The sequence below is a fragment of the Canis lupus genome, chromosome 13 (assembly GCF_011100685.1).
Source record: "Canis lupus familiaris isolate Mischka breed German Shepherd chromosome 13, alternate assembly UU_Cfam_GSD_1.0, whole genome shotgun sequence".
NCBI lineage: Eukaryota > Metazoa > Chordata > Mammalia > Carnivora > Canidae > Canis > Canis lupus.
The window spans coordinates 22091905-22114834 of record NC_049234.1 but is presented as its reverse complement, the minus strand read 5'-3'; the positions used below and the strand labels follow the sequence as shown (position 1 = coordinate 22114834).

The 22930-nt window shown below is 36.1% G+C and overlaps 1 protein-coding gene across 2 annotated transcripts in view; it reads left to right on the top strand.

Moving 5' to 3' along the window:
• ATAD2 (ATPase family AAA domain containing 2) overlaps nucleotides 1-22930 on the top strand; it is a 74515-nt gene that overhangs the window by 41463 nt on the left and 10122 nt on the right. For both annotated transcript variants that reach the window (XM_038555442.1, XM_038555441.1), the window contains exons 12-21: nucleotides 1191-1365; nucleotides 2233-2321; nucleotides 8220-8379; nucleotides 9779-9869; nucleotides 10544-10858; nucleotides 11440-11572; nucleotides 11917-12103; nucleotides 12751-12936; nucleotides 20826-20961; nucleotides 22249-22445. In XM_038555442.1, coding sequence (XP_038411370.1) covers nucleotides 1191-1365; nucleotides 2233-2321; nucleotides 8220-8379; nucleotides 9779-9869; nucleotides 10544-10858; nucleotides 11440-11572; nucleotides 11917-12103; nucleotides 12751-12936; nucleotides 20826-20961; nucleotides 22249-22445 — 1669 coding nt within the window. The remainder of the gene's footprint in view (nucleotides 1-1190; nucleotides 1366-2232; nucleotides 2322-8219; nucleotides 8380-9778; nucleotides 9870-10543; nucleotides 10859-11439; nucleotides 11573-11916; nucleotides 12104-12750; nucleotides 12937-20825; nucleotides 20962-22248; nucleotides 22446-22930) is intronic.

The following is a 22930-nucleotide window of genomic DNA, read 5'->3' as shown; positions in this document are numbered from 1 at the left end:
AGGAGGGAGGGGCAGAAGGAGATTGAGTCTTAAGCGGACTCGACATTGAGCATGGAACCTATCTCATTGCTTCCTCTGTGTGAATCCTTAATCCATCTTTAAGATACAGTCCCACAGATGACATTGTTAGCTCAATAGATACATTTTTAAAAGTCTGATCCTTCCTTAGCTTTTGAATTTTTCATTTATTTTTCCCTTTTTTTTTTTTTTTGGTATTTTTTTTATTGGAGTTCGATTTGCCAACATATAGCATAACACTCAGTGCTCATCCTGTCAGGTTGCCCCCCTATTCCATTCATTTTTAACAGTTGCTTTGTTTTTTTCCTACTGCATTTGATCATATCTATTTCTTATTTTTCTTTTATATTTTATTCTTTTAATAGATTTCATCTAGTACATGTGAATTTTTCCCCACAATTCTCATTTTGTCATTTTTGCTTTTCTGAAATCTTTAATGTTACTTTTCTTTTTTTTTTTTTATGTTACTTTTCAAGAGGAGCTGTATGATGATCTGAAATTGATTATTTCATGTTACTTTGGTAGCACTTCATCTTTGACATGTTCTATTTCTATACCCTTTTTACATTTCTAATAAGAATTATGAGTATAGCCTATTTTTTTTTTGGAATTCTATCTGAAGAGCAATGAATAACTTTGGAAATATGTTTGAAACTATAGATTACCCCATTACAGTGATGTCACCAAGACTGATTTCAGATTATTTACATTGTCCTAGTCCCTACCGTTCAAACACCACTTATTTCTTTAAGATCTTTTCTTTTATCTTACTTTCTTTTCTGTTTATTCCCAACATGTTTTCTTGCAAAACTTTTGGTGTTGTATTCCTGGCCGTGAGACCAGAGTTGTAGATGAAATCTGCTATTCTTTCCCCTGATATGTTACAAAAGTAAACTATCAAGTCTTTAAGCCTGACTTCTAGGCAAGTAATATGATGAATATAATGAGTGAATAAAAGCAAATATGTTTCAAATAGAGGGTTTTATTTCAATATTAATTTTGTAGTATTGATATTAATTTTCAGGTTTTAAGTTGTGCTTTGTGGATTGAAACAATACAGTTGTCTTGTTTACTTTTTTATTCCTAAATTAACTACATTCATGAAATTGATTTCTGATTTTTAAATAGTCTACTTTCAATGTAGTACTGTAATGATACTTATTCTTTTATAGAGGTTGTTTGTTTTATGGCCCACCTGGAACTGGAAAAACTCTGGTTGCTAGAGCACTTGCTAATGAATGCAGTCAAGGGGATAAGAGAGTAGCATTCTTCATGAGGAAAGGTGCTGACTGTCTAAGTAAATGGGTAGGAGAGTCTGAAAGACAGCTACGATTACTATTTGATCAGGTATGATATTAAGATTTACCTACATAGATCTATAATCAATGTAGATGTAAGGATTAGATAAGTCTTGTATTTAATCACATTTCATAGAAATGAATTCAGAAGAATTAGACCAAATATCTACTTCTTATGGATTATTTTCCTTTGTATGTCATGATAATACTGACCTTCGATGAACAGTTATATAGGAAAAAGACAAAGGAATCATTAGATCTACGTTCTTAGGTCTCATATCTAGAGCATGACTGGTAGTCTTATACTTAGCAGCAGTGTGTTATGTCTCAGTATGTGGTTGAAGATTAGTTCTGCCCTAGTGTGGCTTTCAATTTCATATCCCAGATTGTATTGACAGCACATCGTGAGATAATGCATTCTGATATACCGAGGCATACTGCTGCAAATGCTTTAAAAATCTCTTTATAGTTTCTTTGAGTTTACTGAAATAGACTTTAAAAAAACAAAAATGAACTATAGCATCTTGCTAAACATTTTCCTATCCTTACCTGGAGGAAGGCTATGTCATTGTCTTCTGGTCTTTGTCTTGTTTTGACAGTTAGTCTTGAATAGGTAATTTTGTGCCCCAGTAACTATAGCTATATGAAAGCTAAGGTATCTGAAACCTAAGGTGTGTGATCAGTGGAGTATGTATTTTGAATATTTCCAGTTGAGAATGCAAATAAAATTAAATTGTATATAATATTTTAGTTTAGATCCTTAAAATACAGTTCTTGGATTTACATTTAGATTTATAAATTATAAATAAAATTTTTATAGTCAAGTTGAAATGAAAATGTATTAAAATGGTTCATAATAAGTCTATATATTTGAAGTTTTTCATGATAACATGCAACCACTGGACCTGCTTTCTAGGCTTATCAGATGCGCCCATCCATTATTTTTTTTGATGAAATCGATGGTCTGGCTCCAGTACGATCAAGCAGGCAAGATCAGATTCACAGGTAAAACTTGCTTGATGGCACTTTCTGAGCTGTATTGATGCTACATGAGGAATAGAATGTTAAGTAGTGAAAGGTACTTTACAAACCAATAGTTTCCCTTTTTTGGGTAGAATCCTAATACATAGTATGAAAAGAAAAAAATGGACCTGTTCTGCATGGCAAGATGTTAACAAGCACAGTATTAAACTCTTGGTTACAGGTTTAATTCATGAGTACAAACTTAAAAGTCCACTGGCCAGTGAGGTGTCAGGCAAATGAAATGAGTGAGGCAGGCCAATAGTAAGAGTGGGGCTACTGTTGGGAATGGGGCTGAGCATCTAATCCTGTGTGCAGCCAGTTGTTTTTAGCCCCAGCCTGTTACTGAAGTGCAGAAGCTGACTCAGACTTGAAAAATGAATTTGCTCTCTTTCTTAAATGTTACATTCAAATTTTTGTGTTAGGTATCTTTTAAATGCTGCCAACTAATGCAGGTATTTTTAAGACACTGCCTTGGCTATACAAAATATGTCTTAGTGCATGACTACTAGTTTGAGATTAGTTTTAGGATGGGAAAACTCTGCCTCCTCTGTGAGCAGCTGACTGCCCAAGGGGAGGGGGGAGCCTGCTTCAACTTGAATCTAAATTACTTTTAATCCTAGTTCATCTTCAGATTTTCAGAACTTCTTTTTAGCTGGTCTCATGTGTTATCCATAATTGCTTAATTAATTTGGAATACCCTAAAGCAAATGTTTGCATGCCTTCATATAGGCCAGTATTGTTTTATTTATTCCAAATAATATAAAAGGGAACAAGACATAAAATGTGAGTGATAGATAGGTCTTTATTTTCCTAATACCTAACAATATTTACTGTAGTCTGATGGCCCTCTTTGACTTGATGCTACACAATTTCATTTGTTGCCCTCAGTAAATTAAAATGTTAAATACTATAGTAAAAATAGCTGTGTCTAAAATATCCTACCAGTAATCACATAGACTTTTTATACATGACACATGTCATCATCAGCCATACTATATTCATTATGTTAAACTAACTGAGTGCTTACTGTGTTTTGGAATAGTTCTAAAAGTAATTGGAGAGAGATGCCTGGGTGGCTCAGTGGTTGAGCGTCTGCCTTTGGCTCAGATCATGATCCCAGAGTCCTGGAATCAAGTCCCACATTGGGCTCCCCAAAGGGAGCTGCTGCTTCCTCTATGTCTCTGCCTCTCTCTGTGTCTTTCATGAATAAATAAATAAAATCTTTTTTAAAGGGGGGGGGGGGATTGGAGAAATTTTAGCAACAAAATTTATAGCACAGTTAAAAGAGTACATGCCATCTCTAATACATACATGTATTTTTTAATTAAAGGATAAGTGACATACACGGTTAATAGTTTAAGGTGTTAAAACATAGTGATTCAGCAGTTCTATACACTAAGCTATGCTCTCATACCAGGATAAGTATAGTTACCATCTGTCACCATACAACATTATTACAATATTGATTACATTCCCTAAGCTGTACTTTTTCATCCACATGATTTATTTTATAATTGTAAGTTTGTACCTCTTAATTCCCTTTGCCCATTTTCTCATCCCCCCAAAAACCTTCCCTCTGTCAATTACCAGTTCTATATTTATGGTTCTGTTTCTATGTTTTTTGTTTTTAGATTCCACATATAACTGAAATCATATGGTATTTTCTTTTTCTGACTTATTTCAGTTAGTATGACAGCTTCTAGGTCAATCTGTGTTGTTGCAAATGGCAAGATCCCATTCTTCTTAATGGCTGAGTAATATTCCATCGTATACATGTATAGCACATCTTCTTTACCCATCCATCATCAATCAATGGCAGGTTGCCTCTGTATCTTGCCTATTGTAAATAATGCTATAATAAACATAGAGGGATATATATATATATTTGAATTAGTGTTTTTGTTTTTGGGGAGTAAATAACCAGTAGTGGAATTACTGGATTGTAGTATGGGTTGGGATTTTGGGATTGTTGGGGGGCACTGATATTTTTATTTTTAACTTTTTGAAGAACCTCCATACTGTTTTCCATAGTTGCTATACCAGTTTATGTTCGCAGTAACAAGGTACAAGGGTTTTCTTTTCTCCACATCCTTGCCAATGCTAATTTTTTCTTTTTGATATTAGCCATTCTGACAAGTATAAGATGATTTTTTTTTATTTTAAGATTTTATTTATTTGAGAGGGGCAGAGGGAAAGGGAGAAACAGACTCCCCATTGAATGGGAAGTCCATATAAGATATCTGATTGTGGTTTTGATTTGCATTTCTCTGATGATTAGTGATATTGACCATCTTTTCATGTGTCGGCTGTCTGTACGTCTTTGGGAGAACGTCTATTCTTCAAAGAATGTACTCTGCCCCATTTTTAAATCAGATTTTTTTGGGGGGTTGGTGTTGAGTTATAGAAGTTCTTTATATATTTTAGATATTAACACCTTATCAGATATATCATTTGTAAATATTTTCTCCTATTCAATAGGCTGCCTTTTCGTTTTGTTGATGGTTTCCTTTGATTTGCAAAACCTTTTTATTTTGCTGTAGTCCCAATAGTTTAATTTTGCTTTGGTTTCCTTTGGCTGAGGGAGATATACCTAGAAAAATGTTATCAAGGCTGATGTCCAAGAGATTACTCCCTATGTTTTCTTTAAGGAGTTTTATGGTTTCTGGTCTCATATTTAGGTCTTTAATCCATTTTGAATGGATTTTGTGAATGGTGTAAGAAAGTGGTCCAGTTTCAAAGATTACCAAAGCAGTCCGAGAAAGAGGAAAGTTGGAGGTATCACAGTCCCAGATTTCAAGACATGCTACAAAGCTATGGTGATCAGAATGGTATGGCACTGGCACAAAAAATATATGATCATAACAGGATAGAGAGACCAGAAATAAACCCACACTTACAGGGCAATTAATCTGTGACAAAGGAGACAAGAGTATGCAATGGGGACATGGTATATAAGAAGTAGAATAATAGTCTTTTTAGTAAATGGCTTTGGGAAAACGAAGTGGCTACATTCAAATATATATATATGAGAAAATGTGCAAATTTTGTTTTGAGGTTTTGTTTTGTTTTGTTTGGGGGGGGGGGACGTTTAACCAAAGACTTAAACAATCTGAGCATAAACATTTTTGTTAAATATTTTTATCTCCTTCTGCCTATGTCTCTGCCTCTCTCTGTGTCTCTCATAGAATAAATAAAAATCTTTTTTAAAAAAAAAAGTATTTTGGGGGCAGCCCAGTGGCTCAGCGGTTTAGCCCTGCCTTCAGCCCAGGGCGTGATCCTGAGACCTGGGATCGGGTCCCATGTCAGGCTCCCTGCATAGAGCCTGCTTCCCCCCCTCCCCTCCGCCTGTGTCTCTGCCTCTCTCTCTTTCTCTGTGTCTCTCATGAATAAATAAATAAAATTTAAAAAAATAAAAATGAAAAAAGTATTTTTAAAAGTTAAACGACTTTTTTGTTAGTAATAAGGTAATGCAAAGAAGTAAATTTGTGAATGCCTTAGAAAATGATTTTTTAGCCTTTACTTTGAATTGAAAATATTAGTATGAACTCACAATGAATATTTTTAAGAAAAAAATGGTTCCTAGCTCTAGACACTTAAAAAGGCCTAGAAGCTATTACAGTCCAATAGCAGTTCGTACCCCTAGCACCCTAAATGTAGTCTCTACATACTAGGACACTTAGGAGAGACGGTGGATAATAGAAATGAGTCTCGAAATAAGCACGACAAGCAGGCCTGGACTATCAAGGAATTCCTGGAAGCAAGGAAACAAAAACTACTGGGGTCACATCAGAATGAAATAGTCAATTTTGAAGGTATTTCCACTGCCAGGACAGGATAATTTTTGAGCCTCAAAAATAATGACTACAAGAGTAAAATGCATTAAATACATAAAAATTGATAGTTTTTCATCTCTTTTTTAAAAAATAAAAACCTAATTGGTCATTCCAAAGGATGCTGAATAAAATAGTCACTCATTACTCTGTAAATTGATAAAATGAATCACACATTTCTTTTTCCTGTCCTGTAACTATGATTCAGGTCATGATTCAGAGTAATAATTGATGGAGTAACATTGTTCTTCATAGGAAAGTCATCGTTTTTATAAATGGAAAGGAAATTACTGAAATAGAAAATCACCATTTCACAACCCCTGATGAAATAGTGGATCTAGATCTGTGGTTTTCAACTGGGAGTGGATTTTCCCCGCTGCTCCATGGGACAAATGTCTAGAGACATTTTTGATTGTCACAAAGTGGAGGATGTGGGTGGTACAATATTGGTATCTACTGGATGAGGACCACAGGTGCTATTAAACATCCTGCAGTACAGAGGACAGCTCTGCTCTGTACACTAGAGCTCTGCTCTGTACAACATTTGGATGAGTTATCTCATCCAAATGTTAATTGTGCCAAGATTAAGAAACCTTGATCTAAAGATTAATTACCAGCAGCTGCAAAAACAATGAGGTAAAAAGGTTGATAGTGAAGTTTATGAGAAATGTAGTAAGCTCATAAGACCTCACCTAAACCTAATCTTAAATGAGAAATTGGCATGTGCCTCCTGAGTATACAGTAGCAAGTACATGGTTTACTCCTCTGATAGAAGCTATCCCAAGTAGTTCAGCTTGCATCTGTTAAGCTTCTAGATCTAACAGCCAGTTCATAGGAAATATGAAAGATAGAGGACAGGTTAAATGACCCTATGAGGAAGCAAGCAGCCCAATCCAGAATTTGGGGAGGAAATTTTACAAGGCAAATGACTCAGTTTCTTTAACAAATAAATGGCATGGGACGCCTGGATGGCTCAGCAGTTGAGTGTCTGCCTGTGGCTCAGGTCATGATACCAGACTGGGTATCATGGGATTGGGTCCCTCATCGGGCTCCTAGCAGGGAGCCTACTTCTCCCTTTGCCTATGTCTCTGCCTCTCCCTCTCTGGGTCTCTCATGAGTAAATAATTAAAATCTTTAAAAAAACAAAAACAAATAATGACATGAAGGAATAAAAAGAAAGGAAGGTTCGATGGGAAGTGTTTAGGATTTGAAGGACATTTGACCAAGGGCAGTGTGTGGATCTTTGCTTAAAAAAAATCAAACATAAGATATTTTGAAACAATCAGGAAAATTAAATATTAAGTGATATTAAAGGATTACTGTCAGTTCCATTGGTGTCCTAGTACTGTGGGAGTTGTGCAAAGTCCTTATCTCAGAAATAAATACATGAAGTAGTTAGTATGAAATGTGTATGGATTAAATGATCTGTGTGTAGTTTCTTGGGTTTTCTTTCTTAGAAAACTATTGGGTTAAGTCAGAAAAAAGGACACTGATAATTGTTGAAAGTGGGTGATGAAGGGGGGTGCCTGACTGGCTCAGTCAGAGGAGCACATGACTTGATTTTCGGAGTCATGAGTTTGAGCCCCACATTGAGTGTAGAGATAAAAAAAATGGGGTGATAGAGATGTGGAGGTTGTTGTACTATTCTCTATCCATAATTAAAATGTAATTAAAGTTCTGTTTTTTTAATACTTTATATTCTATTTGGGGGTTCTTTGATAATGTATACACAATGGAACATTTTTTAGATATAGTTTGCCTAGTTTTTTTTTTTTTATATTTTATCCTTTTGGGATAAACTCAAGTTCCTATGTGAAGTTATGCTTAATGAAATGTCTTCTAGGATCCATTTGTGGCATTCTAAAGACCATTTATGTTTTTCATTGATTTTAACCTCTATGCCACTTAGTATGTTATTTTACAGTTTTTAAATCTATTAGAAGTAATGGCATGCTCTGAGAAAATTTGTTCAGATATTTATTAAATCTTAGCAAAAGTAGAAATAATACACTCAGTATATATGTTTAATCTCTCTTATTTTTACATTTAGTTCCATTGTTTCCACCTTGCTAGCTCTTATGGATGGACTGGACAGCAGAGGAGAAATTGTGGTCATTGGTGCTACCAACAGACTGGATTCTATCGATCCTGCTTTGCGAAGACCTGGTCGCTTTGACAGAGAATTCCTTTTCAGCCTACCTGACAAAGATGTAGGAATTTAACATTCAAATTTTGACAGAATATGTTGCCCATATCATGAACAAATCTTGGCACAGTGAAAATTTGAAGATTGAATTTTGTATGTTCTGAAGCAAAAGTCATGTGATTAACATCAAAACATGTATGCATGTATTTTTAGGGAGGCATTATTTAAAGAAGCTGAATTTTTTTTATCCTTTTTTTTCTTTTTAAATAAAATAATGCTTTCCCTAAAAATACTCTTTAAATTTTCTCAATTTGAGGAGTACCTGGGTAGCTCAGTCAGTTAAGCATCCAACTCTTGATTTCAGCTCAAGTCATGATTGCAGGGTCATGAGATTGAGCTCTGTGTTCAGCAGGGAGTCCACTTCTCTCCCTCTGCCCCTCTCCCCACTCGTGCTTTCTCTCTGGAATGAATAAATTTTAAGAAAGTTTTGGGGGCCATAGAGGAGGAGGAGAAACTGAATGAGGAAAATCAGAGATGAAAAAAAACCATGAGAGACTCTTAACTCTGGGAAACAAACTGAGGGTTGCTGAAGGGGAGGTGAGTGGGGGATGAGTGGGTGACAAGCATTAAGGAGGGCACATGATATGATGAGCACTGAGTGTTATATGAAACTGATGAATTATTGAAAATACATCTGAGGGATCCCTGGGTGGCGCAGCGGTTTAGCGCCTGCCTTTGGCCCAGGGCACGATCCTGGAGACCCGGGATCGAATCCCACGTCGGGCTCCCAGTGCATGGAGCCTGCTTCTCCCTCTGCCTATGTCTCTGCGCCTCTCTCTCTCTCTCTCTCTCTCTCTCTCTCTCTCTGACTATCATAAATAAATAAAAATTTAAAAAAATAAAAAAGAAAAATAAAAAAAAGAAAATACATCTGAAACTAATGTACTGTATGTTGGCAAATTGAATTTAAATTTTAAAAAAACCTACAATTTTTAATATGTACCAGAATGAACACTAGTCCTATCATTATTTCTCTCATACACATTTATGGTGACTAAAACTTGAGCACTATAAACATAAGTATTTATTTATTTATTTATTTATTTATTTATTTATTTATTAATGAGAGATAGAGAGAGAGAGGCAGAGACACAGGCAGAGTGAGAAGCAGGCTCCATGCAGGGAGCTCGTCGTGGGACTCGATCCCGGGTCTCCAGGATCACACCTTAGGCTGAAGGCGGCGCTAAACCGCTGAGCCACCAGGGCTGCCCCAACATAAATCTTTAACATAAACTCCTTAAATGCTTTTACAAATACATCTTTTTCATTTTCAGTGTTTCATATTTTTATTTTAATAGGAATTGATTTCTTTATGATTTTAGATAAAATTATTTTTAATTGAAATTATTCAAATCTGAATAGCACCTTGTTATAAAAAAAATTTTAATTGTTATCATTTATAGGCTCGAAAAGAAATTCTTAAGATTCACACAAGGGATTGGAATCCTAAACCACTGGACATATTTCTAGAAGAACTAGCAGAAAACTGTGTTGGTAAACATTGCTTTAGACATTAAAAGATAAAATGCATGCATTTCAGAGATAAAACAAGTTGTAGTTTTGCAGATTATGTTTAAAAAAAATACAGGTTATATTTGTTTCTAATCTCTTATTTGTGGCATGTTTTCTTTTTCCAAAATCGGGGATATTAAATAGAGATATTTGATGAACTAGCTGTTGGAGAATTTGAAAGCAAAGTTAGAAAATAATATGCAGTTTACATTCTCCTAGTCATTGTGTTAAGCATTCTATATATACTATTTCAGGAAATTCTCTTATCAGTCATGTGAGGTAGGTAGCATTTCCCCTATTTTACAGAGGTGGAAATAGCTGAGAGGGCATAAATGATTCTCCAAGGATTATACACGTACTAAATGATAAATTGAAATTAAAACCTCATCTGTCTGATTTTAAAACCCTTGTTCTTGACTGCTATGTTGTACTTAAGTGTTTGTATATTTCACTTGTAAAAGTTGGTAGATTTGTTGATGGTTATTACTAGCATTATAAGTTCACTGGGTGATTGAGAGAATTTAGGTAGCCTTATTACTTCTAAATATTTTCCTACTATATTGCTGGGTTGAGTTTTAATTTTCTTTTAACCATGATCATGCTAATTAATAGGATAAAGATACTCATTTAAAAAATTTTTTGGTTGCCTTGGATAGGATACTGTGGTGCAGATATTAAGTCGATATGCTCTGAGGCTGCTTTATGTGCTCTGCGTCGACGCTACCCACAAATCTATACTACAAGTGAGAAACTACAGTTGGATCTCTCTTCAATTAACATCTCAGCTAAGGATTTTGAGGTAGCTATGCAAAAGATGATACCAGCTGCCCAGAGAGCTGTGACATCACCTGGGCAGGCATTGTCTACTGTTGTGAAACCACTCCTGCAAAGCACTGTTCACAAGATCTTAGAAGCCCTGCAGAGAGTATTCCCACATGCAGAAATCAGAACAAATAAAGCATTAGACTCAGGTATGAAATTTGATTGGCCATTTAAGGTTAGTTTTCATAATAAGTAAAGCTAAATGTTTTATAAATCCCAGAAACGTTTCTTTAGAAAAGATCCTCTTCAGGGCATCTGGGTGGTCATCATTTGAGCATGTGACTCTTGGTTGCAGCTTGGTCATGATCTTGCAGTCATGAGATCAAGCCCTGTGTCAGGCTCTATACACTCAGCCTGGAGTCTGCTCAAGTTTCTCTTTTCCTCTTCCTCTGCCCATACCCCTTACTTGTCTACATACATGCTCTTTCTTTCTCAAAATAAATAAGTAAATCTGCTAAAAAAGAATAATAAGAGCCTCTTGGAAGCAATTTAGTCATACTTTGCCTGAATTTTTGAAGGAAATTTACTTCAGAGATTGCCCTCAATTAAAATTAATTTAAGTTTGAAATGGCATTTTTATATTGTTCGTATCTACACAAATACTTGTGATTCTTAAACAATTTTATTGTACATTTCATACATGTTCATTGATTTGCTAATTAAAGCATTTTGTAAACATTTGCTTTGCAATCCAGAAAAGTTACTAATGTGCGATCTTTTTGTTTTATAGATATTTCATGTCCTCTGCTAGAAAGTGATTTGGCATACAGTGATGATGATGTTCCATCCGTTTATGAAAATGGGATTTCTCAAAAATCCTTTAATAAGTCGAAAGAAAAATATAATTTTCTTCATTTGAATAGGTATATTTCCCCTGCAAATGAATATATATAATTTTTTGGTGTGTAAATTCCCTGAAACTAAAAGATGGTGCTTGTAAAGATAAAAGATGCTAACTGATCTTTTTCTAAGTTAAAATATCAAGTATTTTTATCATGACAGTTGTCACTGTAGTAGAAATTTCACTGTATAAACTATTCCTAAAATCTGTGGAGGCTGATATTTTCCAAAAACCATGTGAACCATGCTGTTATGGATTGACCAGCTGTGCAGTCAAAATTTTTGCCTTAAGAGAGTTAAAAATTTATTACTTGGAAGGAAATTTTAAATTTTTGCTTTTTTCTAAAATAAGCTAAATTTCTTTCAGAAATGCATGTTATCAGCCTATGTCCTTTCGACCAAGAATATTGATAGTAGGAGAACCAGGCTTTGGGCAAGGTTCTCATTTGGCACCAGCTGTCATCCATGCTTTGGAAAAATTTGCAGTGTATACATTAGACATTCCTGTTCTTTTTGGAGTCAGTGCTACATCTCCTGAAGAAACATGTGCCCAGGTAATTCATTGTTGCCCAAATAAGCTGTAAGAGTATCGGCTTCAGAGACATAATCTAGAATTGCCTTATGCTTTTTGAGCTGTGTTTTCTTATTGTTCCGATTCCTACCTCCAGGCTTAGGACACAGAACTATATGTAATTGCTAGTCATTAAAGAGTATGGGTTTAAAATCACATTTCCACCATTAATATCTGTTTGACCTTAGGGAAGTTGTTAGATCTCTGCCATGTTTTCCCCATGTGCAAAATAGAGGTAATATAGTACTAACCTTACGTGGCTGTTTTGAGAATTAAGTGAATAAAGTTCTTAAAACAGTGACTGCTACATGGTATGTACTCATTCTGCTGCTTCTGTTTTTGCTATTTTCATGTTAAAAGTTTTCACATGTAAAAGTTTTATATTTTTATATTTAACACAAATCTTCTAGATCTATTAAGGTGTTTTCTTTCTAATTGCTTGAAGCAACCATGTTTTCCTAAAAATGAGACTTTTATAAAACATTTAAAAATAAGCTCATGAGACTGGGGGAAAGCATTTTAAAAACTTGAGGGTTTTATATGATAATTCCAGGAAGTTCCAGACTAATCAAGCATAATTAATTTAATGACTCTTCAACTGAGTATAATTTATTTTTCCCTCTCTACTAGATGATTCGTGAAGCTAAGAGAACAGCACCAAGTATAGTCTATGTTCCTCATATCCACTTGTGGTGGGAAATAGTTGGACCAACACTCAAAGCCACATTTACTACGTTGTTACAGAATATTCCTTCATTTGCTCCAGTTTTATTACTTGCAACTTCTGACAAACCCCATTCTGCTCTGCCAGAAGAGGTAATTTGAGGGGGAAGAAAATCACTATACTTTAAAAAGAGACTTATTAAGAATTTATTGTAGGGGCACCTCGGTGGCTCAAGTGGTTGAGCATCTGCCTTCACACTCAGGACATGATCCTGGGGTCCTGGGATCAAGTCCCACATTGGGCTCCCTGCATGGAGCCTGCTTCTCCCTCTGCCTGTGTCTCTGCCTCTCTCTCTCTCTGTATGTCTCATGAATAAATAAAATCTTAAAAAATAAAAGATGAGAAATCTTATTTAGACTGTAAAAAAAAAAAAAAAAGAATTGTAGAAATTTCAAGTGCTACAGAGATGAATAAAAGGATATGGAAGAGTTTTCTTACCAGAAATACTGTGTTAACTATGTAGTGTATAGACTTGTTTGTTGGACAGGATGATGTATACATATGTGTATAGTAGGGCTACATTATAAATATTTTTCTCTTACAAAAATAGGGGTTAGGGATCCCTGGGTGGCGCAGTGGTTTAGCGCCTGCCTTTGGCCCAGGGCGCGATCCTAGAGACCCGGGATCGAATCCCACGTCGGGCTCCCGGTGCATGGAGCCTGCTTCTCCCTCTGCCTGTGTCTCTGCCTCTCTCTCTCTCTCTCTCTCTCTCTCTCTCTCTCTGTGACTATCATAAAAAAAAAAAAATAGGGGTTATATGTTGAATACTATTCTGCAATTTGCAGAATATATATGTGTGCGTGTGTGTGTGTATAATGTGTTTCAGTACACAATCTCATTCCTTTTAAAAGCAGCATGATTTTTCCACTGTCTTTATGTACCAGAATTTATCCAGATTCTTGCTTATAGGTATTTTGGTGGTTTTTTAGTTTTTTTCTGTTGAACTGTTACAGTGAGCATCCTTGGGTTTTATTTTGTATAAGCATTACTGTGTGGATTTTTCTGGCATCCGTTCCTAAAAGTGGAATAACTATGGCTTAATCAAAGAGTATACACATATAATATTTTTGATGTCACTAAATTACTTTCAGGTTTGTGCCTGTTTAGACAACTACCAGTGACACAAGTTCATGCTTAATTGCCTGGCACAAACCTTTATTTTTCTCAGGTCTCTACCCAGATGTCACCTTGGAGAGGCCTTCCCTGATCAGTTTCTCAATTATACTGACTAGCTCCTCTGCCCATCACTCTCTTTTCCCTTACTCTGTTGTTTTTATCACTCTCTGCCATTAAATATTTGTTTGACTCTATCTCCCTTAGAGAATATAAAGTACATGAAGCAAGACTTTTTCCTCCCACCTTTTCAATTCTCAGAGTACATAATCATATTGTAGGCTTCTATATATTTTGTTTTTATTTACTAAGTTTTTCCATACTTTTTGACATAATTGGTTTGCATTTTTTAGAATGTGAGTAGGAAAATAAGTTCAAATATTTTTTTTTAGTTCTAATATTAAAGAAATATTTATGGAGTACTTATTCTTTGTCAAGCATAGTTCTTAGATACTGGGCATATAGCATTGAAAGATAGAGACAAAAATTTCTCTTCCTAGAGCTTACATTATAATTGAGGGGGAGAGAAAAATAAATAAAATATATAATACCTATCGCTATAGAGAAAATTCTAGCTAGACAATGCCAGTAGAGTGTGATAGGGTCACAATGTTAATAGTCTTAGGTAAGGCCTCACTAAGAAGGTGACTTTTGAGGAAAGACCTGAAAAAGCTAAGACAGTGAGTAAACCATTTGGGCATCTGAGGGACAAAGGTTCCTGGCAGAAGAAAAGCAAGTGCAAAGACCTGGAAGCAAAAGTGTGTTTGGTGTTTGGGAAAAATAGTGAAACCAGGGTGGCTAGAGCAGAGTGAGTGAAGAGCAGAATTAAGGACATGAGATAAGTCATCAAGAGGACAAAATGATGTCCCTGCTGGCTCTATTTTAATGGTTGATTGTGAATTATTCAACTAAAAGTTGAAAACGCTGGGAAATAAACGTCAAGTATGTGTTACATGTTATGGAGTCAAAGACCTCTGATTAGTTAATCTGGTTCTGGACTCTTCCATATTGGCTCCTTTATGTGGATATCCCACCTTTGTTGAGACACTTTCTTCACTATTCAGTTTGTTAGCTCTGACTCCTAAAAAATCTATTTATTCTTAGTCTCTGTTTTGTAGGTACTATATAGAACCTGTTGAATCTGTTTTCGTCATGACAACTCTTTGATATTTGAATACTCTGTTATATTTATTTGTATCTCCCCACTCTGACCCATGCTTCACATTAAACATTGCTTCTGTGATATGGTATATTCCTTAGAGTTATTTTTTTTTATTTTTTATTTATTTATGATAGTCACAGAGAGAGAGAGAGAGAGGCAGAGACACAGGCAAAGGGAGAAGCAGGCTCCATGCACCAGGAGCCCAATGTGGGATTCGATCCCGGGTCTCAAGGATCGCACCCCGGGCCAAAGGCAGGCGCCAAACCGCTGCGCCACCCAGGGATCCCTTCTTAGAGTTATTAATACAACAAGTTTATTTCTCGATTGCTTAACTGTACTACTCAGATGACTACATTCAGGTCTGTCCTCCCCCGTATAGTCGTTCCAGACATTGGGCTGAGAGACGTTTCTCATTTTCATCACATGGCTTTCCAGTTTGCTTTCACTGTACCTCACTGGAAAGCGTAGCCCATTCATGTGCCTGATCTGAAAGATCTATATCATTTCCTCTCATGACTGTACCAACAGCAAGGGAGACTAGAAAGTATGACAAACAGTGTGCCCCAAGAAGAGGATATGGGCTTGATAATAGCAGGCTCTGCTACACAACACATGTTTTTCTTCAGAATTCTAGTCACTCTCCTGAATGTCTTTATATTCCTCTTGAAAAGCTGTACTCAGAATAAATTAAGTACTCTAGCATTGTTCTGGTTAACAGAGTAAAGAACTACTATTTAGTAGCCATGTTATACCATTGGCTTATTGTACTCACTGTCAGTTAAAACTTTGTTAATCATTTTGAAATTTGAAACAAAGTAAGTTTATACTCTTGATAACAAGACAAACTAGCTGAGTTGTGGGAGTTTCTTTTTGGTTGTTTGTTTGTTTGAGACCAGGGCAGACAAGAAGGGAAAGAGAAAATCTCCAGAAGGCTCCATACCCACCGTGGAGCTTGATACACAGGACTCAAGTCTCACACCCCGAGATCATGATGAGCAGAAATCAACAGTCAGACACTTAAACTGACTGAGCCACCCAGGCACCCCCAGCTGAGTATTCTTTCTATGGATGTAGGAAGATTGAAAAACAAGTCCTTTTAATCTAAGATCACTTTATCAAGAATATGGGAATTCTGCACTCAAAGATCTTTTTTTAAAGAATAGCTACTCTATTTTCTTAGGGTAGTATTTCCTAAACATAAATTGGGTGAAGTATCCCAGTACTGCACTGCATGGTAGGGAGGAATGGGTACCGGACTGGGAGTTGTTTATTTTTTAAAAATGAATAATCTAATTTATATACATATAAATAAGCAAGTCCACTTTGAGCCTTTTAGTGGTTCTGTGATACTGTCAATGTAGCATGTTCTATATAATAAATGAGAACACTGTGTGTACCATTTTTAGCTGCATTAAAGTCTGTCCATATCAGAATTGCAGTCAGAGTACCTATATGTATGAGCACTTAACAATTCAGCAGTATGGGGAAAGTGAGAAAGAATGTTATGAATAGATTAGAAACTTTCATGAGTCCTTGAAAGACAAAGCAGTGGGGATTAGGGATTAGACTGATGAGGGTAACCACAGTTCAAAGCATGTGCATGAGAGGACTGTATTGAAAGATGGCAGTAGTTTCTAGCTCTGAGTCAATGCTAGAAAGGAATTGAAAGAGCTCTTGGACAACTTTAAGTTAATTGGCTTTCTTCACTTTTGACCGTGCCAAGCAGTAATTAGCAGAGTTGTTCATCCTTAGCTAGAGCAGTGAGGATGGGCCCAAAGACTACTGTGTCAGCAGTCACTATCTATGGCTGCCAATATCAGGAGGAATGGGGAGACCCTGTTGTCCAGAAAGAAAATTACAGGCACATTCTATTTCTAGTATAGGCTAGCTTCTTCATAATCACTGGATGTAGAAGCTAAAATAAACAGAAAAAGCATCTATGGGCAGAATTCAAAGGCAAAGATGAGCTTATAAATAAGCATTTGAGAAGGACAGCTCAATGAATAATCATATCCATGCATCACTTAACAGACTGTTTGTTGTAAAAAAGAACCAATTGGAGATACTATAAATGAAATAACTCCCCCCTCCCCCCAAATAAAAAGTCCATGAGGCTTTTGAAAAGGAACAGGCACAGATAAAGACTGAATTAGTGAGATGAAACATGAGATCAGGAATTCTTACAGTATATGGTACAAAAGGACAGAGATTTGAAAAAGAAGAGAAAAAGCTAAAATAGAATTTAATGCAGGTCTAACACCTATTTAGTGGGCCTTATGGGAGGAGAAAATTAGAAAATATTCACATAGTAAAACAGTTTGTAGAGTTAAAGAATACCTTAAGTCCAGATGTAAGGGTTCCTGTGTTCTAACTAATGGATATAAAAAGGTCCACATCTAGATAAATTAGAATTTCAGAAGTACAGAGGAGAATTTTAAAAATCAACCGAGAGAAAAAATATTACTAGGAAGGACTGAAAGTCAAATTGCTTCTACCTTTTCATTGTGAACACTAGCTACTAAGGAGACAACTAAGCAATATTTCCAAAGTTTTGAAGGAAAATAACTTTAGACTTATAATTTCCTTCCCAACAAAGTAGCATTTGAGTGAAAGAACAAAACAAATATTTTCTGTTTTGTTTTTTTTTTTTTTTTTTGAGAGAATTCTAAGCAGGCTCTATATCTGGCACAGAGCCAGATGTAGGGCTCAGTGTCACAACCCTGAGATCATGACCTAAGCCGAAATCAAGAGTCAGATGCTTAACCGACTGAGCCACCCAGGAGCCCCAATGACATTTTTGAATATGCAATTCCTAAGAAACTTTTACTCATAAACCCTTGACTGAATTATTAAAGGATTATTTCTCTGAGATTTTTTTTTTAAAGATTTTTAATTTATTTATTCATGAGAGAGACAGAGAGGCAGAGACACAGGCAGAGGGAGAAGCAGGCTCCATGCAGGGAGCCCGACGTGGGACTCGATCCTGGAACTCCAGGATCACGCCCTGGGCCAAAGGCAGGCACCAAACCGCTAAGCCACCCAGGGATCCCTCTCTGAGATTTTTATTTGTAGAAGTTGCATAAAAAAAGCAGTGAACAAAGAAAGCAAACTTACTGTCACAAAATTGTGATAGAAAAATTTTTTAAGGAATGTGAAACTGAGTTGGTCTGTTGGTCTGAACTTGATAATGGCAGGAAGGACATAGGACATAGCAAAGGAGACTAAAGAAGTAAAAGCACATTCAGATTTTTGCCTGATACATAGAAATTGATTAACCTTAGAGTTTGCTAGGAAAGGAAACTTAGATATGTCTGTTAATACTTGTAACAAGGGGTGCCTGGGTGGCTCAGTTTGTTAACCTGCCTTTGGCTCGGGTCATGATCTCAGGGTCCCTGCATATTAAAAATTAGAAATTAAAACTGTAGGATTTGGGCCAGCATTGGGAAATTGATGTAATAAAATCCATTAGATGCTTGTTTACATAATAATTTGGTAAATGAATTAGCAAAAATAGAGACATTTCTTAAATGATGTTGAGACAATAGGAAAAGCTTCATATAACATACTTGGAACATTTTCATATATGGAAACGTGGAAGACCCTATAAATCAGGTTATTTAAATCTATGAATGTAAACTTCTGTATGTCAAAGATAACCCAAAATAAAATACATAAGCATCACCAAGGAATAAACATGATTATTCTCTAATAATAATACTGGAAAAACAAGAGTGCCTGGGTGGATTGGTCAGTTAAGTGTTGCGTTCAGCTCAGGTCATGATTTCAGGGTCCTGGAATTGGCCCTACATTGGGCTCTCTGCTTAGCAGGGAGTCTGCTTCTCCTCTCTCTCCCCTACCCCCACTTGTGCTGACTCTCTCTCTCTCTCTCAAAAAAATCTTTAAAGAAAAATACTGGAAAAGGTCAAGAGGTTGCTTAGAAACGTCCTTTTGGGATCTCCTTTGCCCTTCTTTTGGTAGTGAAATATGCATAACAAATTTACCATTTTAACCATTTTTAAGTGTACAATTCAGTGACCTCAAGTACATTGCATTGAGTATATTCACAATGTTGTGCACCATTCCCAGAACTACTTCATCATCCCAAACAGAAACCCTATACCCATTAAACAGTTACTCCCCTATTCCCTCCTTTTCCTAACCCCTAGTAACCTCTGTTGTAATAAATTTCTTTCTGTGAATTTACCTATTCTACATACCTTGTAAAAGTGGAATCCTATGGTATTTGTCCTTTTGTGACTGGGTTATTTCACTTAGCATGTTTTCAGAGTTCATCAGTATTGTAGCATGCATTAGAATTTCACTCCTTTTTAAGGTTGAATAATACTCCATTTTATTCATATATATAATATATATATATGTGTATATATATATATATATATATATATCACAGTTTTATCCATTCGTCTAGTGATAAACATTTGGATGATTTCTACCTCTTGCCTACTATGCATACAAGTTGTATTTGAGTGGGTTTTTTGTTGTGTTTTTTTTTTCTTGCTCTTCAGATATGTATACTGGATTACATGGTAATTCTGTTTTCCACAGTGGCTACACCATTTTAACATTCCTACCAGCACAAAGGTTCTAATTTCTCTATATTCTCACCAGCACTTACTATTTCCTTTTATTCTTTTTTCTTTCTTTCTGAGGGTCGGGGCGTGACTTTGTCTGGATTTCTCTTGAGGTTGTCTTGGTCTTGCTTTTTCTTTCTTTCTTTATGTTCTTCTTTCATTCCTTACATTCCTTCTTCCGCCTTCCTTCTTCCTCTTCCTTCCGTCCTTCTTCTCCTTCCTTCCTTCCTTCCTTCCTTCTTTCTTTCTTTCTATTTCCTTTTATTCTTTCTTTTTTTTGGGGGGGGGGATTTTATTTATTACTGAGAGACGCAGAGAGAGAGAGGCAGAGACATAGGCAGAGGAAAAGCAGGCTCCCTACAGTGAGCCTAGTGTGGGACTCGATCCCAGGATGCTGGGATTATGCCCTGAGCATAAGTCAAGGCACTCAACCACAGAACCCCCCGGGTGCCCTTAAAAATTTCATTTTTAAGTAATCTCTACACCCAAGGTGGGGCTCAAACTCACAACCTCAAGATCAAGACTTGCATGCTTTACCAACTGAGCCAGCCAGGCACCCCTTAGCCTTTAAATTCTTATCCTGCCTCACTTAGGGTTGTGAAAGTGAATTCATTCATTCGTTCATTAATAGATCTCAAAACCCTTGAAATCAAATAATGCCATATTAGTTACCACATGAATACTTTGGAGTCTTGAGTTTTAAAGAAGGTCCCATATTTTTTAGTTCCTAATCTTTTGTATAATGATTTATATGTAACTCCAGCATACATTAAAGATCTGTGTCTTAAAAATATCTCTTTATTACACACAGTTAAGGGCATTAAAAATTTGTGTATAATAACCTGTTGCACTGAATGATACATATGTAGTATTGGTTTGTTTTGTTTTTTTAAGATTTTTATTCATTTATTCATGAGAGGCACAGCGAGAGAGAGAGGCAGAAACACAGGCTGAGGGAGAAGCAGGCTCCCTGCAAGGAGCCTGATGTGGGACTCAATCCTGGATCCTGGGATCACACCCTGGGCCAAAGGCAGACACTCAACCGCTGAGCCACCCAGGCATCCCCATAGTATTGTTTATACACATATATAATTCATGTATTTTCTTTTTTAAGGTGCAAGAATTATTTATCCGTGATTATGGAGAAATTTTTAATGTCCAGTTACCTGGTAAAGAAGAACGAACAAAATTTTTTGAAGATTTAATTCTGAAGCAAGCTGCTAAGCCTCCTGTATCAAAAAAGAAAGCAGGTTAGTTTCTCCATCAAAGTTTAACATATACTAATTTCAAGAAGGTGGGAATAAAATATTAATGGCATTATTGTCTTCTAATAACACAAACTCAAAAACCTCGATCATTAGGTTGATATCTCTACAGATTACAAGTCTCTATGCTTCCCATTAAAATAGACCAAAGATCGTAAAGCATACCAGATACCAAGGTGGCTGCTTCTCTCTCTTCCTATGTCTGCCTCCCTCTGTGTCTCTCATGAATGAATGAATGAATAATTGAAATCTTAAAAAAAAAAAAAAAAAAAAAAAGATCTTAAAGCATACAAGACCTTTCCTAGTGTAATCCTAGTCTATAGAATTTCAGCTGGAATTCATAATAAAGCCCTAGTCTGGGGCAGCCCTGGTGGCGCAGCGGTTTAGCGCCGCCTGCAGCCTGGGGTGTGATCCTGGAGACCCAAGATCGAGTCCCACATCGGGCTTCCTGCATGGAGCCTGCTTCTCCCTCTGCCTCTCTCTCGCTCTCTCTGAATGAATGAATAAATAAATCTTAAAAAAAAAAAAAAAAGCCCCAGTCTGTCTTACCAAACCCATTTTTGGCACTTTTGTTCTCTTTTTCCCTCATCTCTTTCCTTGCAAAACATTCTGTCATTACACTACTTGCAGCATATTCCGGTCTTTTCATAATCTCATTCATGCTTGCTCCCTGTCAGCAATGCTTCTATCCTCATTGCCTGTCTCTGCCTAAGGAACCAGTTGTCCCTTCTACTATGACTCCTTTTTTCCTCCTTCCACTGTACTTTTTTCATACTACTAATATGACATTACAATGATGTAATAATTGTCTCTTATTCCCTTAATAGATTGCCAGTTTATTGTAGCAGCACTTTCATACTTCTTTTTCTTGTCCTGAGTACTCAGTGCATCTCTGTTTAAACAAAATTAAACTTACTACATTTGAAACCTACCACAATTTGTTATTAGTTCAAAAATTAACTATTAAAAGCTTTTTTTAATAGAATATTCTTATATTGGAAAGAATACATTTTGAAAGTTTTGATAACCTCTCAAATGATCTTAAAATGGAACAGAGGGAATGATGTAGGAACTAATGTTACAAATTACAATTATTGCTAGAGGGGGAGGTAAGGTTAGAGATTATGGTAGCACTTGAGTATTTCAAATCCTCTGATTGCCAGGAATATAAGGAGGATAACAGTTGAAAGCCTGGCCACTATGTTCACTGAATCATTTGTTATCCTTGATGTGATAGAAGAGTAGTAACTAGTATCTTCTATTCATGTGAAGTTTTGCAGGCCTTGGAGGTACTCCCTGTAGCACCACCACCTGAGCCAAGACCACTGACACCAGAAGAAGTGAAACGACTAGAAGAACAAGAAGAAGACACATTTAGAGAACTGAGGATTTTCTTGAGAAATGTTACACATAGGCTTGCTATTGACAAGCGATTCAGAGTATTTACTAAACCTGTTGACCCTGATGAGGTATTGATTTAATCTTTGGATCAAATGTGCTCTAAACTGTAATGAACTAGGGAATATTTGGGTAGTTTATGTGGTTCCTTGTCTACACTCTGAGCTTATTTTCTTTGTATAGAATATACCGAGTAGTGTCCTAAGCACATGGAGCTATGTAATGCATTTTCCTTTTCTCCAGAGAGTAGCCTGTTAACTTTATCTGCCCAACCCAAACATTCTAGATGTGATTTAAGAGTGACTTAATGCTACATAATATTATTGTGATCTACAGGGTTTAGAGTGAGCTTGAGAGTGAAGTCTTAAGTTGACATTGAAAGATGAATGACATTTGGATAAGGGAAGAGGTATAAGATATTACTGGAGACAGGTGCCCAAGAACAAGAGTAAATACAAAACAAAGCCAGCTTTAAATAGAGTCAAAGGTTTCATATTAATACATTAATACATCATTTCTTATATATTTATTCTCCTCCCCCCCCCTCCCCATATTG